The sequence below is a fragment of the Panthera uncia genome, chromosome F2 (genome assembly GCF_023721935.1).
Source record: "Panthera uncia isolate 11264 chromosome F2, Puncia_PCG_1.0, whole genome shotgun sequence".
Classification (NCBI taxonomy): Eukaryota; Metazoa; Chordata; class Mammalia; order Carnivora; family Felidae; genus Panthera; species Panthera uncia.
In genome coordinates, this window is record NC_064812.1 from 30,463,676 (window position 1) to 30,482,484 (window position 18,809).

General features: G+C 36.7%; 1 protein-coding gene across 2 annotated transcripts in view; it reads left to right on the top strand.

Annotated features, from left to right (window-relative positions):
- The first annotated feature begins 8,204 nt into the window (after nt 1-8,204).
- Nucleotides 8,205-18,809, top strand: part of ANGPT1 (angiopoietin 1) — a 246,772-nt gene continuing 236,167 nt past the window's right edge. For both annotated transcript variants that reach the window (XM_049633517.1, XM_049633518.1), the window contains exon 1: nt 8,205-9,157. In XM_049633517.1, the coding sequence (XP_049489474.1) occupies nt 8,861-9,157 (297 nt within the window). In that variant the 5' untranslated portion in view covers nt 8,205-8,860. The remainder of the gene's footprint in view (nt 9,158-18,809) is intronic.

The following is an 18,809-nucleotide window of genomic DNA, read 5'->3' on the forward strand; positions in this document are numbered from 1 at the left end:
ATATAGTATATATGGTACATATAGTATATATGGTACATATAGTATATATGGTACATATAGTATATATGGTATATATAGTATATAGTATATATGGTATATATGGTTATATATATATATATATATATATATATATATATGGTTAAAAGCTTTACTTTGGGAATCAGAAAACCCTAGGATTGAGTCCTGATTGAAGTTTCCATGCTTGTTATGTTCTCTGTGAAATGATGGTAATAAAAGTTCCTAAATACTGAGTTTTTGTGATTGTTAACAGAACAGATAATACAGGTACAATGATTAGCAAGGTCCTGGACATATCATAGGTATTCAAATGTTAGCTATTATTAACTATTCTTAACTGCTCCTTTAAATATTAACTCTCCTTTCCCTCTTTTAAACTGATGTGTTTTTATGGCTCCTTAAGGGATGTCAGGAAGGAATGTAAATTCTTCAAGGGGAATGCAACTCTTGAGGAGAAATTTGTTTACTATTTCCCCAACACTCATCCAAAAACAAGACAAAAAAAGGAGTGAAGATTTACTCTTCAGACATTAATAACCTCACTATTTTTTCCCTTGACAGAATCATGAGAAGAGCTGTTGAAATTCCTGGTCAATCATTAGTCTCAATTTCAGGCCTCCAGTTGGACATTTTTGTTAGTGGAGAGCATCACATTTAGGGCTGCTGCCAGCCCTTTGCCGTGACTTCCAGCTTGAGATGTAGGGAAGTCTTTCATGTGCTCTCTGGCAGTGTAAGTACAGAAGCTTCTGTTTCCAAACCTTTTTCATGTTTCAGATTTGGCTGAAAAATGGGAACGATCCCCAAACACTTGGGACATGATGCAAACTGATCCTGAGGAACTGCAGTAGCTGCAGTTGACAGGAGGTATTACTTCACTCATTGTACAAAGAAAGAGTACCCTATTGTTGATAGCTCTAAGAAATGTCTCCCAAAGTGTGGTACACATTCCACTGAGGATATAAAGTATTTGGCAGGTGGTTTGTGGACATTCATTTTAATATTCTGTATTTATTTTAATATACATTAGGAAAAAGCACCTGTGATTGGTTTTCCAGATACTCTTGTTTAAGATAAATCTAGGATACACAGAAAACTTAAAATTTGAGTTAAGGAAACTATTAGGTAAATAATAGTACAAAGGGCATGTATGCTTTTTTGATAAATACACTGAGGGAGAATGTGATACAAATTTGGGACACATTTTGCTAAATATTCAGGTTTTGTGCCTCTGGAATTAAAAATGATCCATCTGCATATATCACAAGTAAAAGGAATACTTACCTATAGAGAATAAAATGGTTATGACAATCTTTTCCAATTTTTCAGTTATTACTGGTGGTAATCCAGCCTTTCTTTATTTGCCCCAATTCTCTCTTTCAAGATTTTTACTAACTGTAAGAGGAGGATAAAGAAGAAAGAATCAAAGCACATATTCAATGAAAAAGAAAATAAAAACAGTTCAGATTTAATGGGTACTTCATTTAAGGTTAACATTGAAAGGACGGGCCATTGCCTATAATGTTTGAAGAGGCTGATTAGGCCATTCTATTTTTACAAGTTTTATATACCACTAGAATTTATTTTCTAATTTAATTGCCAAATTCCTAATCTGATTAGAGCCCAAGGGGAAGAAAAATTAGTATTGAAGAAAAAATAGAGAAAAAAAGATTTCCTTTGCTTATGTACAAGTCATGCCAGGCTATATATTTCTTATAAGATTAATAGTAGAGTTTTTCAGTTCTTTTTCATTTTATCAGAGGCAAACACTTGCTGCTTTATCTCCTTATCCTAGGAAACAGAATGGAGTGATATATGCCACAAGTCTAGTCATAAAAGAAGTCATGAAAATAAGGTCATCTAGTTGAATTGGCCGGAAATGAATCTGATAACAAGTCTTAGTGATGAGGCCTTAAATGGCATCCACATTGCTCCCATGGTTCCCAGGGAATAAACTTCTCATCACACTACCAAGTGACTGGTTTATATGTGTGTCTTCCCTACTAGATGTCTCTGTAGAATAGTATAGTCTTACTAAATTATTTCCAACTCATTTCATTCATTCAACAAATATTTCTTGAACACCAGTTATGTGTCAGGCACTCACTGTTCCAGGTGGTGATGATGTAGCAGTGAGGAAGAAAACATTAGTCCCTGCCCTCAAGGAAACCAAAGCTGTTGATGTGTTGTGAATGTGGTCACCTTCTCATATGAATCACTTAAATGTGATTTTTAAGAGGTTCAGAAGCAATTTAAAACAATGGAGAAGATGAAATTATAGGGAATGGAGTTAGGTAAATGTAATCATAACATTCAACAAAACAAGTTTAAAAGGATCATTTTTGAGCACAAGGAAGAAAATTCAAATTTAGAAACAGTAACAACATTAGAAGCGCTTGATATGCTCTAGACATGTGTTGAGTACTTTATATCCATTATTATGTTTAATCTTCACATCTCCCTTATAAAAGTGATACTGTATTATTATTCTCATTTTCTGGGTAAGGAAATTAAGCTTAGAATAATTAAATGTCTTATCCGATGTGATTCAATTTTGTTAAATAGCATAAACAGGAAATAAGCAAAAACAAAAAAGCAATTTGCCTCCCACCTTAACCACTACAGAACAGTTCATCCAACCTCTGATGAGCAGAGGTTGTCACAACTCTCTAATCACAGACAGAATAACAGAATCACAGAAAGTCTTGTATCTTCCAGTCACTGTTCAGTGGAAGTCATTTATCAGCTTTGGCTTCAAGGATTAGTCACCATCCACGTGCCATTTGGTACATGATTCATCACATGGTGATTCCAGCCATTCATTTCCAATCATATTCTTTCTGAGTTTCTGAGAAGATGTAAAATATGTGTTCTAGCTGAAGTTGTAAAAGTTGAGATGGAGAGACCTTTGCATTTTTTTCTCATCTAGGAATCAAGATTTCTATAGGGAAAAAAAGAAGAAAGGAGGCAGTTAATAAATACAAAGTGGTTTGTATGCTTTTTCCCATAATAAAATCTCATCTCACTGGGTCTCCGATGGAAATCTTTCTCCATTCTGGTATGAGGGGAATGTTGGCATCTGTATTTCTACTTGTTACAGTCTCCAGCTGTTTGTTTTCTTTTATGACTTGGGTACTTGTAGAAGTTATCTCTTGTAGAATTAACAAGTAACCTCACACTGGAAGGTATTTCTACAATGTTTCTTGAATGGTTTTCAACCATAGTCTGTGGGTGACTGGGACTGGTGGGTACTGTTTTTGCTGCGATTTCATTTCTGGAATTTGCTTTCAAATATATGGATCCTGAATCTCTTATGCTACTCTCCAGAAAGTGGGGTCTTGGAACCTAGTAAAGATGAACACAGGAAAACCTACAAGGGAGGGTGATGCTTGTATGTCTTCAGATCTCATCATCAGGAATTATGAGTCAGTCAGACAGTCAGCTGGATCACAAATATTTATTAGTTGCATTCTGTATGCCAGAAAAAGGGGATAGATACAGTCTAGGCTCTGGGAAGGCTCTAATCTAGTGTGAAAGACCAAAATGAAATAAATTGTTTTATTTGTGTTCACATTAAAAGTCTAACCCAGATATTAGCTCCATATATGACCAATGATTCTTCTCGCTCATGCCAAAGAAGTCACTTGCCCAAAAGCCATTCATTTTACTGAGAAAGAGGGATTTTATCTCACGGGAAACATCATTGTACTGTAAAACTCTGTACTCGATGTATCTTCCCAAGTTTCTCGTAGCCACACGGCCACAGGTTTCCTCTTTCTTCTGACTCTTCTCCAAACCTCTCTAGCTCCCAGTTTTCTATTTCCAGATCTTCCCTTGAGTCCCTTCTCTACTTTCTTATGTGGAATAAATTAATCATGTCTGAGCTCTTTCCAACGTATAGGTAGCTACAGGTAAAAACTGATTTAGATAGCAAGACACCCACCAAACCAGAAATTTCTCTTGTCAGAGGCAGGGAAATATTTACATAATAGTTTTTACGTTCTTCACCTACCTATATTTCTCCACCCACTGCAGTATCTTCCTCACCCCATCCACTGCAGTATCTCCATCTCTTTGCAGTCTTTCCAATTTGTTTGAGAGGTACCAGTGGATATTTCACATGTACTCATGAAGTGCCATCAGTCACCAGGTGATATTCTCCATCTTCTTGTTTTTCTGTTTTAGCCCCCTGTGGTATTTCCATCTGTTGTGGATACCTTTGATGCTTACATAGTTGAGTGAAGGGGTCTTGGCTCTGCCTCCAGGGATTACAGCCAAGTTCTTCCTTTTAGACATAGCTGCCACTGCCATAACCCTGCTGATATTCTTGAACCCTGAAAGTGCCAGAGCAGAGTCATAAAATATGGTGCCCTTCAAATATAGGATATATTTCAAGAATATATCCACAGAATATGTGCTGAATGACATTGTGTTAAGTATACAAGGGAGGAGAATGCTTTCCCACCCGTTTTGTCATCATAGGGATCTATATGAAAACTTGAGAGGTGCCCGATGGTGTTTTTGAGGAATAAACTCTATTTTATATTGTTTGATGTTATTTTAGGGTAATATATATATAACAAATGATATAGCACAGGTCAGACCATTCAGAATTGATCCTAAGTATAATCTGAACAATCAGATTGGATGCTTGTTAGTGGATGGGACAACCATACTGGTGCATCTTTGCTTAATATTAGCTCTGTTTTGGAAGATTATAACATGAATCCATGATGGCCATGGTTGAGAGGAGGAGGAGACTCATCTCAGTTATAAATGCCATGTTGTTCCTGTCCCCTAAATTTAAGAAATCCTTTCTTCCCTGTTTCCTAATCCTGAGTATGGTTGAAGGCATTATAGCTCAGTGGGATATGAATGTGCACCCTAGATATATGGATTGAGTATCAAATTGAGTATCTTGCTCTGCCACATAAGAGATCATAGATCTTGGGTAATTAACCTGTATGTGCCACAATCTTTCTCATCTGCAAGATGGAAATAATAATACATAATTACGGGGGTGCTGTAATTGTTAAATGAGGAAATTAATTTGTTATGGATTAAAAAATGTTATGCATTTTTATTGTGCCATGTTATTATATCTAACTCATTCTTTAGAGCAAGTTTGGCTTCATCCCAATTCTAGGCAGACTCACCCGCACCTTCAAAATGTAACAGAAGTAATTGAATTAGCTCATTCACTCATTCATTTGTTCTTTCATTCCTTCAACCAAAGTGCACAGTAAGTGCTGGGAAATCAGTGATGAAAGAGATTACTTTATGAGCTCACAGCTAGAGAGGGGAATAAGCCAAAAAAGACATAATTAGAAAGCTGTGTAAAAAGTGCCATTATGGAGATATGAAAAAAGGTTATTGAAACACATCAGAATCACTTATTAAGCCTGGAGAAATTAAGAAAGGTTCCCGAAGGAAGTAACGGTGACTAGTTGTTAGGAGAGATTTAGGGCCATCAAGTTTCCATGTAAATGGTGTTCCCTGCCCCACTGGAAATTTCTGGATGAGGCTAATGTTTACTAGGACTATTACAGATAAGAGATCAGAAATTTAAAGCATAAACCTCCTTATTCTAGAGCTCTAATAATGCAAATAAAATGCAAGGATACAAAGCTTTCAAGATCAAGCTACCTCAGTATTCAACTGAATACAATTATTTAGTTCTTTAGAACTTTTTTTAAAACCTTTTTGGAGGTATGGCAGAGGAATATATTTTTTTTAACATGGGTTGTTTTTCATATTACTTCTTAAATTCTGAAGTCTCCTAAATGGCTGAATAGTCAGCAACAGCGACCCACAGTATTGCTGTTGGTTAGGTTCACGTCTTTGGAAGAATATTGTCCTTAGCATCTCATAAGGATCCTCAGATGCACCCAGTGTTCCTCAACTGAAGTCCCCAAACAGGAGTTCATTGTACATGTCCCTGTGTTTTCCAGCTGATTAAAATTATCTTGAGACCTTCCCCCCCCCCCCCCCCGCCCCCAGATTGACATTACTACTTGCAGTGTCATGTATGTTCTTTCTTTCTTTCTTTCTTTCTTTCTTTCTTTCTTTCTTTCTCTCTCTCTCTCTCTCTTTCTTTCTTTCTTTCTTTCTTTCTTTTTCTGGAAAAGAAAGAAATCAATGTCTCTGTCTCTCTGTCTCCTCCCTCCTTTTAAGTACTTGCTTTTCAAGCCTCCCTTTCCTAGTTGTGTACTCTTCCCTCAGGAAAGTGTGCATTCCTTCATTACATTTCTTCAGATTGGAAAAGTGTATATGAACAAGCATGTGTAGATTCACAGAAACTTACACACACACACACACACACACACACTCACACTCTACATAGAGAAACAGAATTGTAAGTCTTGGCTGTTAAAAAACACAGGAACACTTTAATAGAAGCCTCACCACTCACTCTTGTATCTTTTGCTGATTTTCAGCTGTATTTAGTTCTTAATGAATCACTTAAGGTGTTGGTTTTGGATTCTCTTTTTTCCAGGAATAATTTTCAAAGCATCAATGTTGGAAAATGATTTTAGACTATCTGCCAGTTTACTTTGTCCTTGTGGGCCCTTAAAAACTCTACTGCACAGGTTACCTGTCACTCTTGTTTCTTTTTTTGGGGGGTACAGAAGAAGGATTAAATCACTTTGGTGCTATAAACTGGTTTTTAATCAGTTGTTTTACTTCTCAGTACCATCACTTAGTCTGCTTTAGGGCTGTGAATCAGTGCAGCTGGAGCCCTTTGGAAGCCTTTTGGCTGGCTTGGAATCGGTTCACTAGATTTGACATACTGGCACCATCCCTGGCTGGCTATGTGAGCTGTGACCAATTAGGTTTGCTATGACTTAGGTTTCCCATCAGTAAAATGGGATTAAACATAATATCCATGTTTCAGATTCATTGGGATAATTAAATGAGATCGTATGTAAGGAGTGCTTAATACCAACCTGGAAAATATTAAGCTCTTAATAAATGTCATTATTATTAGTGCACATGAGTGACATATCAGCCAACAAAGAGACATGCGACAGAAGGAGGAAGCTGCAAAGGCAGTTCAAGGGCTTTATTGCTATATTTGGTATTATTTGCTTCCATTTCCGTCAGATCAGAAATTTGTTATTTGCTATGAGAAAGACTGATAAATCTGGGCACGATATTTTTCTCCTAAGTAAATCACATTTTTTTCCTGGAATTTGTTTTGCCCTCTCCTCTAACTTTTCCCTACACACCAATCTCTAATCTTATTGCCCTTTACCCACTGACCTGTACCTTGAGGACACAAGAGTCAACATCTGTGGCTTCTGTTTTTATACCATGACAGCCGTTGAGAAGCTCCATTCCTGAAAATCCCTCCCAGTTCTTGATGAAAGCCCCTGCTCGTAATTCCTGTTTTCTGCACATACTTAGTAAAGATTTCAGTGCCATAACCTTAATTCTATAATTATACCCTGTTCTTTATGTTTTACTGATCCTTTTGTTCAAATGTTTACACCCTACATTTGGGAAATTACCTTCTGATAATTTTTGTTTCTTAATGGAAACAGATTTCTCCCAGACAGCCCTTTGCTGGCCCATTGACACACCTGATATATGTTTATTCTCAGATAGTTTTTCTGTGTAGTCACAGGAGACTTTATGGCGAACTTCCATACCAGTGTTAAAGATAGCCATAGCAACACCAAAGAGGTCCTTGTGAAATCTGTGCTTAGGACGTACCACAGGAATTAATAATTCTCTGGCCACTGTTTTAAATTGTAACCACACTGTTTTTGTAAGAAAGTTGCTCAATTTGTATACACAGAGCACACAGGGCTGCGTTCTGATCAGGAGTATAGTTTCATTTAAAATTCTTATCTCAGAAATCTAAATACTCAGATTATTCTGCTTAATATGCACATGCTATCTACATTCCTTTGAGTGACAAGTTATGAAAATTTGTTTTGCTAATTTGACCCTCCCTGATAACTGTCTCCAACTCCTAAAAGTCTGAGTGAATACAAGGAGAGAATACCATCTCTAAAAATGTTTTTAAATTCTTTTTCCCAGAGTCAAGGATAATTTTGTAAAATATTTATACAGACATCATTCATTATCAAAAATTATTTTACTGGACATTATGCTAATGTTTCTTCTTAGAGTTCCCCGATTACATACTAACTTTAAAAACCTAGTGCTAGTTTGCTAGGTTTTAGTAGGTCAGCATGCACAGCAAAAGTGTATTAAGGTGGACTGCTCTATTTATTGATTTGCCCGGGATCTTCTAAAGGCTGGAGGCAATTGTCTGCGGAAGGGGGCGGGAGGGCTGTACATGATCGAGGTCGTGCGCATCTAGCCAATTTGTAAGACGATCCGCTGCTCCAAGCCATCAGCCACCCTTAGCATAGGGGCACACTCATGCATTCCTGTCAAGTCATCTTGTGAAAGGCTGCCTGCTTCCAGCTCGGCTTGGATGTGCAACCTTAATAAAACTCACTGAGGTCTGGGAGAAAATAGCAGATCTGCTGCAGATAGGGTAGGGGAAAGGGTCTAGAATATGTACACGCAGCTGACTCAGGCAGGCTCTACGCTGAACGGTCACACAGAGAGGAAACAATAAATCTCAGCTACTATGCAATAAATATCTCAAGGAAACTACCATTATAGTGAAATAAAAAAAAAAAAACCTAACATTTTAGAACAAAGCTAACAAATGGCTAGTTTTCTGTGATTCTTTTTCAAAAGTTTTCTCTGAGGGGGATAAAGTCAAACAAACAAGCAGTTTTACCTAAAATAAAGACTAGTTTAAAGGTCAGAAGAAAGGAGCAAGTTTTTGCGAGAGGCACAGAAGGAGAGAGCTGGCAGTACAATGACAGTTTTCCTTTCCTTTGCTTTCCTCGCTGCCATTCTGACTCACATAGGGTGCAGCAACCAGCGGCGAAGTCCAGAAAACGGTGGGAGAAGATATAACCGGATTCAACATGGGCAGTGTGCCTACACTTTCATTCTTCCAGAACACGACGGGAACTGTCGTGAGAGTACGACAGACCAGTACAGCACAAACGCTCTGCAGAGAGATGCTCCACACGTGGAACCGGATTTCTCTTCCCAGAAACTTCAACATCTGGAGCATGTGATGGAAAATTATACTCAGTGGCTGCAAAAAGTAAGTGATTGCTTTCAGTTTCTAATTGCACAGAGCCTTTTCCGTTCTGCACTGCAGCTGACTTAGAGTTCCTTAGGGGGGCATTTGTGTGTTTACCTTTTGCTCAGGGGTGGGGGTGGGAGGGAGGCAGTGTTTGCAAATGCAAGCCGGCTGGCTCCCAGTGACTTCATGGGTGAGCCAAGGTTTTCAGGCTTGTTGTGCAAGCCTGTGAAGGTAGGGTGGCAACCCGTTTATGTGCCTAGCAGTGGCACATTTTATGATGTTTCTGGTTTCCTCTTACTTAAAATTTAGCTTGATTTTTCTGTCAAAGCCCAACTTGGAAAAAAAAACCAAAAAGCCTTGTGTGTCTTGAGAAAGTTGGTGAAAAAAGAAAATAATGACAATACTAATTTAGAATCAAATCAATTTCACACCAGGAATTTTGTGCAGCTAGGGTGAGGAATCGTCACCAAATACTTGTTTTTCTCAACCTCTAGTAAAGTTAATATGAAATGAGAGTAAGTGTAAAGTATGATATTTGGTTGGAGAAGTTGTGTAAGTATATAAAGACAATTAATTTTAGCAAGTAATAGAATAGTAGAGGACAGATTTATGTCATATATTTTTTCCATCCCTGAAAATCCTGAAGATAAATTTTAATGTGAACTCCTCAGGAAGAGGTTGTTTGCCCAGTGGGAAAGGAGAGATTGAGCTGGTGGTTGCTGTTTTCAGAGCGTGCACCTGCAGATTGGAGCTGAGCACGTGTAGGCTTTGCTATAGTCCTGAAATACCTCTTTTCTCAGGACATTGTGGTAACCACAGTGCCATGCAGGAAGTATCCAGATGAATGGTAATGTTGAATATGCAGTTAATCCCAATTTATAAAAATCAAAATGCACATTTTATTCAGTTTTTCTCTATAAACCATTTAGAAGTTTTTGTTGAAAATATGTCTGTTAAAATATGAACATACTTTCTGCAGCTCCTTCTTTCTTTGCTCTCCGTTTGTGTAACAGGTAAACAGCAGATAACAAGAGTATTCAACTATGTCAGTAGAAGGGTGGCAATATCACATTTGTGAAAATTCTTCTCTCCTGGAGATCTTTGCTAAAAATTCATTTGGTGCATATAGGTAGGAACATAGCCAGTCCAGTCTTCTTTAAATTAGTCTTTTAACAGAGCAAACACTTTAAGAAGATGGGCGAACGACAAATGGTCTGTTTTCCCCCGAGTTGTCACGCTCACTTAGAGCACTGCCTGCTGAATCATGCGAGTAATAGTTATTCTACTTTTGTCCACTAGGGACTGAACTAAGATCACTGATACTTTATTTGACAAGTTAACTGAAACTGGGTAGTTTCAGAGTTTCCAAACCTGGAATTGTAGTTAATCTTCCTATTGTAGACTGCAGGTGAAAAAGATCAATAGGGGCGGAAGAATAGAAAGCAAACCAAATTCTGCACCCTTTTGATAATTGTAGTTTAAATTTCAAGCACTAATTGTAGCAGTAGTTTGTAATAGGATATCTGTTTTATCTTTAGCAAAATATATTTTAATAGTAAACAAATTAATTTGGTTAAATTGCTTATTACTATTCTCATTACAGCATCCATCTAGTTTTTAATGAGAATTCAATCATTAAAATTAGTCTGGATAATTTGAAGGAGCTGGGAGGGAAATTTAGTCCCAAATTGTCCCACTCAAGCTATTCTACCAAAAATGTAATATTTTGTTTATGTAAAACATAGAGTCAGAATGGTGATTCAGACATAGTAATGCATATTTTTTGTTGCTATGCAATGATTCAGCAGCAATAAGGTAAATATGTGATTCTATTGGGCTTATGTCATGCACATGTTTCGTATGTTAATTTATTGTGTGAAATAAATTTGATTTTTGTTTGCATTGTTCTTGGTCAATGATTACGGCATAGTTTTCAGATTATGGCCAAGCATAACTATGCAAATATTCTTTGGTTACATTGACCCTTGCTAACGTGAATTGAGCTGATTATATGCTGAAAATGTCCCTGTTGGTATGAGTCAGAGCATTTGGCTTGACTATTGTCTGCTTAAATTTGCATATCTTTTGTCATTGTTAATGCGATTGGTAGGAGGATCAAGAAACCAAATAAATTCTTTCAGCAAAGGACTTGTTAAAAAGCTCTCTCAAGTTTCCCTTAATTAGAGGATTTTTTTACTTCAGGTTCTAAATTTCTTGTAATGTATTTATTTTGATAATTCAAATGGAAATCTTTTTACTGTAACTAGTATGCTTAATACTGCAAGTTGTACTACTTCTATTTTGATTCCGAATAGTTGTGTTAGGATAAAAAGCAATGCAGTGCAGAAACTGAGGTTATCAGTGTAAATGCAATTAAATCATCCATTTAGCCAAATAATTAATCAAAGCATGGTGATTATTATGCAGCTCATGGCATCACTACCAGGAAAGTTTTTGATGTAGAATGTGTGTTCCAAATGCTAGATGCAGACAGATGATAATTTATGTTAATCTGATACCTTCCATGAAGTTTGGTAAACTGGATTCTTTTACAAATATTCTTCACAAGACATTGGCTGTTACTTACACTCTCACACCTCATTTCTGGTCTTGCCATTGAACAAGATGAGAAATAAGGTATGCGAGGGGGCAAATGATGTGTCGCTTACCATAAGTGTTGGAACTGTTTTGGCACTTGTCTCTTGATATGATGGATTTCATTCAAGGAGATCAACTTTACATAGTAACCTGTCAATTAACACCAATTGTGAGTTAGGTTGCTAGCATTATTTTCACTTGTCAGATGGGGAAGAGCAATATAAATAATAAGCTCAAAAATCACCCTTTCATTGGGTAAAACACCTGGGCTGTGTATCTAGATTCAACTCTCTTCAATTGTATAGTTCTTTTCAGAATTATGAGCAAACCGTACCCAATACCTGAGATGACCAGGTCTTGGGATATTAACAGTAAGTACAAATGGCCTTTGTGACTTTGCCACTCTCATTTGATTCCTTTCTACCTTTCTTTGACAGAGAAATGTCTACTGTTTAATGTCACTATGTCTTGTGCTTCTTGAATTATTGTTTTCTTTCTCCTGTATCCCAGAAGTTCACTAATATGTATACGTATACGTATATGTCTTTTGCCTTCGCCAAATGATGTCTTTTTGTTGTTGTTGTTGAAAGTATAAATTGAGTAAAAAAACATACCTTGTAACAGAGAACAAGGGTCTAGCTACTGCAAATATTTTACATTAGATAAAATTGATGAATTGATGATTATTAGTAGAAAATGTAGGTATGAATTGCCATCCAAAATATTTTAATAAGTGAGAAGGTTTTACTGGAACACTTGGCTAAATGTTTCTATTGACAGCAATTTTTGACTAATAACATCCTCTACTTACATTCTTTGTTTCAGAGAATTATAATCATCTTTTTGAAACTCCTATATTACCAATATTAACCCATATTAATATCCACTAGAATGTGACGTCCGTGAGACTTTGTGTATTCGCCTACTGCCATATCCCCAGGGCCTAAAACAGTATACAGTCCTTTGCAGACAGACAGTAAATATTTGTTGAATGAATAAATGGATGCATTGTCTATGTGTTGCAATCTATACTTTACCATGTACTATTAACAATTTGTTTTGGGTGTACCCTTTACCTCCCTAACTAGATTGTAAGTTGTCATTTAGGCAAGCACTACATCCTACAATTACTTTTGTCTTGATATTAATCAAAACGATATTGAGTCTGGAGTAGGTGGTTACTAATTATCCAAATTGTATTTAGCCAGTGATCTAGGATCTCAAAAACTTGTACCTTCACTCCATCTTGTCCACTTAATTATTCTTCGAGTCAGTTTTGTTGCCAGTTTCTCTAGGACATGTACCTGCGCTCCACTTCTCCTCCCAGGCTGAGTTCTCCCATGTTGTCATAATACGTTCATTGCATGTGTCATGCTAGCACTGCGCTTCCTGTCGTTTTCATTATTTGTTTTGAGGCTGTTTTCCGACTCAGAGTATGAGTCCCCTTGAGTGTAGTGAATAGTTCTTTACCCATATATATCTGAAATGTTTTTTAAGGGTTTGAACAATATCTCTGTTACCATCATAATATTAAATAAAAGACATCAGGTGCTCCAGTGTGTGGTGCTAGAATAAAATAATGAAAATTAGGAGAGCTTGTAACTGCTTTTAGAGGCTAAAGTTTGCTTAAATCCTTTGTGCTAGTTTACTTGAGGGTCAGTTAGACCTTCCTTTGGGGAAAAAATAATTTTGGACTTCCAGGCCAGTAGGCAACAATTTACTGCATACAATAATGACATATATTTGCGTATAATATGTGCGCATATGAATCTATGTAATTGGAAATGACCGCCCATCTGTGCATTGTTTTGGTGGCTCATGACTATGCAAAATAAGCCAGAGGGGATGTTCTGTGTTTTATTTGCACTTGTAGGGGTGCTTCCTGAATGTGTGAAATGAGTGGACAATTGATAAGTATGTTTTTAAAAAATTGTCACTAAACTTGAAGAAAATATGCATATATAATTTATGCACTAAGATGGGAAAAAATAGCACTTGCCAAGAAAGTTTAAAGGAATAATTGTCTTTTAAATCCAGTTGTAGAAATGTCCCTACCAACTTCATCTGAGATCAGCTCTTGGTTTTCAAGCCAAGTAGAGAGTCTTCCCCTGTATTAACTTTTCAATGAATAGTTAGGTTTTATTTGTTGCTTGTTATATTTTAGAATCAAAAGATCCAAGAAGACGGAAAAACCTTTCTGAGTCCTAGAAGTTAGGCAGTTGGAGCTATCATAGTCTTTTGGATTTCTCTGTAGGAAGAAGCAAGCCTCTTCTCAAACTGTCTGCCTTGGCAGATTGCAGGATTTTTGAACCAGGGCAAGTAGGTCCTTTACTATGGGTGATTGCAACTGTTCTTTACCCCTGACCATGCCATTTCACAGAAGTAAGTAGCACCAATCTCATATGGAATTATTGGTTCAATGTGATCTGAAATGAATATGAATGTATCATTCTTTTCCTTAAAATTTTCCTACAGTTTTTCATTATGTAAGACTAAAATGCAAATTCTTTACATTGAGGCTATATATGATCTGCCCCCATATTCCCCTCTAGATTCATCATTTATAACATTTCCCTTATTCCAGTTACTCAAATGACATTAGCCTTCTTGTTATTTCTATAAAAGGCCAGTTTATTTCTGTCTCAGGGACTTTACATGCTATTTACTTACCTAGGAAAATTCTTCCTCCAGATATTGGCATGGATGGCTCTTTCTTTTTATTCAGGTCTTTGCTCGGAAGTCATCTTCTTGGAAAGTCTTTTCTGAGCACTATTACCTACCACCTTCCTGAATTCTACTAAGTGACTTTTTGGCATATAATGCTGTATTATTTCTTTGTGGCACAGCATGACCTCTTATTGCTTATTGTTTGTCACCTTATTTATTTTTTCTCCCTCTACCTATAATGTAAATGCCAGAAGAGGTCCTTGTCTGTCTTATTCTCTGTAGTATACCTATATACACAACACATAGTAGACCTTCAATAAATATTTGCAAAAGATATTCTCCTGAACCTTACACTCTATGAGGTAGAGACTGTGCCTGTCTTGTTCACTAGTTTTTATTTATTATTTCGTCTGTTATTTTTTATAGCAGATCTACTTTTCTAGGACAATACCTGGAACATAGTTGGAAAGAACACTTTTTTTTTTTAATGAATAGAGAAATGAATGAATTCCATGAGTAGATTTGGGCTATAATTAAATATTTGTATGAAAATGAAACACTCAACTATATTCCCTGTGATACCCATCTAACTATGTACTAGGACAAATTTTAATCTTCTGAATTTCCATCATTTAAATCAAGGATCAGCAAACTATGGCCCTTGAACTAAATCCTGACTGCCACCTGTGTTTGTAAATAAAGTTTTATTGAAATAAAACCACACCCATTCCTTAATGTAATTGTCTATGCATTTATAAATAAAATTTTATTGAAACCGAGCCACACCCATTTGTTTATGTAATGTCTATGGCTGCTTTCTTCTTACAAAGGCAGAGTTGAGGGGTTGCAACAGAGACCACAGATGCTAACATTTAATATCCAGTCCTTTACAGAAAGTTTCCCGACCCCTGTCCTATACCACAAAAGGAATATGGTATTAATATTGGGACCATTGCAAGGTAAATTGTGAAGTTTGTTGTGTGGGAAAAAGATCGCCCTCCAGGAGGTCAAATAATCTTTAGGTCCATGCCAGTTGGCAGAGAGCCTGAGTAAGCCATTTCTTGGCTTTGTATCTGGACATGCTGTGAGGTGACATTTTAGAGGAGTTCCAGGCAAGAAAATTTCATGTCTTTCCTTTCCTCTGCCCATCATTATGTGGACAGAGAAATATTCCAAAAGCAAATACATGTTAGAACAGAAAAAGCACCTGAATAACAATGCAGATCACCAGCATCTGGGTTTACCAGGCCTTGGTGCCAGGGTTCTTTGCTTTATGTACTTGTTTCAACCTGTTGGTTGTGGCATCAGCAAGAATGTTGACAAAACATCAGAGGCATTCTGTTTTCATGGCACTGGGGCTTCAGCTCAGCCTCTTAGGTTCAATTTATTTAGAAACCTTTCCTCCCTCTATCATTTGCTTTAGGTATAAGCATTACAAGTATTCCCATTTGTGTAGATGATGGGAGGGGAGGAGCAACAAGTGGGTTGTTCAGGCACAATTTACAGAGGTTTATCAGCTGCTGTGCTATAACTTGCTACTTGAGGAGGTTTTGTTTTCATTCTGCCATGGCCTTGTCTCTGTGTAGAAACAGCATCCTTTTCCTGAGACTTGTCTTCTTTTCTTTTTTTAATACCATTTGCTTAGATGCACAACCCTAATTACATTCTGAGTCATCCTCCCCTTTTGTTCCAATACAAGATTATCGTTTGCTGTGAAGTTGGGAAGTTCCAAACCTCCTTTGGTTCTGGCCCCATGGTCATAGAAGGGAGGGCCTCTTAGTGTTTAAATCTCTTTACAAAGTGTACAAAAGATATGCCCCCTCCCTTATCAAAGATGTTTCTAAAGAATGAAGCACTCCAAGGATTATCTTTTCTTTATATTTTGAGACTCTGTACCAAATACTTTTCTCGAATTCTTACACAGAAATAGCAGAAGTAAGAGGTTTTTGAGTTTGTTTGGTCTAGGTTACCTAGCCAAATGACCTGACTTCTTCCTTCAAACATATGAAAAGGTAATATTTAACAGAGAAAATGGTATAAAACATAAAGCCCAGCATAACCCTACTGGCAGCTAATAATTTAATCAATAACATATTTGGACGTTTGCATATTTAGTGGTAAGTACTGGAGAATATAGAGTATAGCAAATATAATAAATGTTACTTGTATATACATGCTACATGGCTACAGGTTACTTATTACGGGTCTGCATTGGCATGTAGTTCCTAAGTTTGTATTGAATTATTGAAAGGGCATGCAAATTAGCGTAAGTATCAAGCTGTACCTAAAGTAAGTCAGTAGCTGAAATACTAGTAATATGCAAATAAGATGTGAATATCTTGAAACAGTAATGTGTACATGGAAGCCACCAAACTCACTGGTATAAAATTTGTAAACTTACTGTATATTTCTGTGGAATTGCTGATGATAATTTTGAAAGGTGGTCTGAAAATTTAGTTACATGTATCATTCTAATTCATTAGGATCATGAAACCTGAATGAGTTGAATCATAGTACTAGACCCTAAAGATTATTAGAGGGTTTCCATTCTCAGAGAATGAATAAATATTTTAAAACTCCAAAGTGCATTTTGCTACTAAACCTTTAGAGATAATCCCAATATTTTGTAAAACATTTTAACACTGTTCTTCTCTTTACTGTTTATATGTAATTGACTATATTAAAATACAGTAGATATTTATTGTGGCTAAAGGTTTGCTACACCCAGCAGACTTTGCATCCACCTTATCTCAACTGCACAGATACAAGACGTGAGAATTGTATCCTTATTACTAAATCACTAGTCTTCTCTTTGTTTTCCAATTTTACCCAGCTTTTAAATAATAAGAACAGAGCTATAATAATCATTAGTTTTAATACTTATTGAGGGGCGCCTGGGTGGCTCAGTCGGTTGGGCGTCCGACTTCGGCTCAGGTCACGATCTCGTGGTCCGTGAGTTCGAGCCCCGCGTCGGGCTCTGGGCTGATGGCTCAGAGCCTGGAGCCTGCTTCCGATTCTGTGTCTCCCTCTCTCTCTGCCCCTCCCCTGTTCACACTCTGTCTCTCTCTCAAAAATAAATAAAACGTTAAAAAAAATTTTTTTTAATAAAAAAAATACTTATTGAATAAATGAATAACTTATTGAATAAATTGAGTATTTATAACTTTAAAATGTGAATAATATACTGAAGGTTTACTATTTTTGAACAAATGAACTGATAAATTCCAAATACTTCTTAACAGTGGAACCCCGTTTCCAAGCAAATTATTAGGTAGAAGCTTCATATATAATCTAGATGCAAATAGATGGGCTCGAAGGGAACCAAAGTGAGATCCTGCCTGGACCCTCTTCCTCAGCTCCTCCCCCAGAGGCGTTCATCAGGGGATCCTGTATGTTCAAAGGAATATAGTTTCAGAATGACTGCAATCAAACTTCCAAATAATCAAATATTAGTGAGGTAAAGCTGCCAAAACCAGTCTACTGGCAGACAGGAAGAAACATAATGTTTGATAGTTTGAATCTTTTTTGACAAGTTAGCATAAGAATGTCCAACTCTGCCATCTACAAAGCCAGGTTAAGATTATCAATGTGAGGGCACCTGGGTGGCTCATTCGGTTTAGTGTCCGACTCTTGATTTCAGCTCAGGTCATGATCTCGCGGTTAGTGAGCTAAAGCCCCCTGCAGGTGTCTGTGCTGACAGCACAGAGTCTGCTTGGGATTCTCTCTCTCCTTCTCTCTCTGCCCATCCCCTGCTTTCTCTCTCTCTCTGTCTCTCCCTCTCTCTCTCTCTCAAAATAAATAAACATTTAAAAAAAAAGAATGTTAATGTGTAAGTTACAAAAATACAGGTTGTTCTTGACTCTGAGAATGTTGAGGCCCACCCATACCTAACATGACCAAAATATGTTAAGATAATAGATAACTCTTGGACAATTAATAGCAGATTGTATAACTTATCTATTTCCTGAATTATCCAAATGCATGATAGTTTACATTTACTTATCTTAAATTTCAGAACATGAATTACACTGAAAATACCTAATATCTCAAACTACAATATTCACTTAGAATAGAATTCATTGTTAAGGATAGTGAAAGGAGATCTGAATTTTAAGTAGGCATTTACATATTTTCAGAATTTTCAATAATTCCTGTTAGGTCAACTTAGCTTACCTTTGTTTTTACTTCTAGTATATGATAGCAGGAAAAGGAGTCTCAGAATTGCCAATTTCATATTCATTTGTGCTGAAACATTAATAAAATGCAAGTAAGATTATTTGGTATTATTTAAGCCATTTATCCTGACTGAGAAGGTTAATTTACTTAAGACTAGATAAAACCAAACTTAAATCCACTTTCCAAATACACCTAAGCTGCAACATATCACAATGTGCTGAGAGAGGAC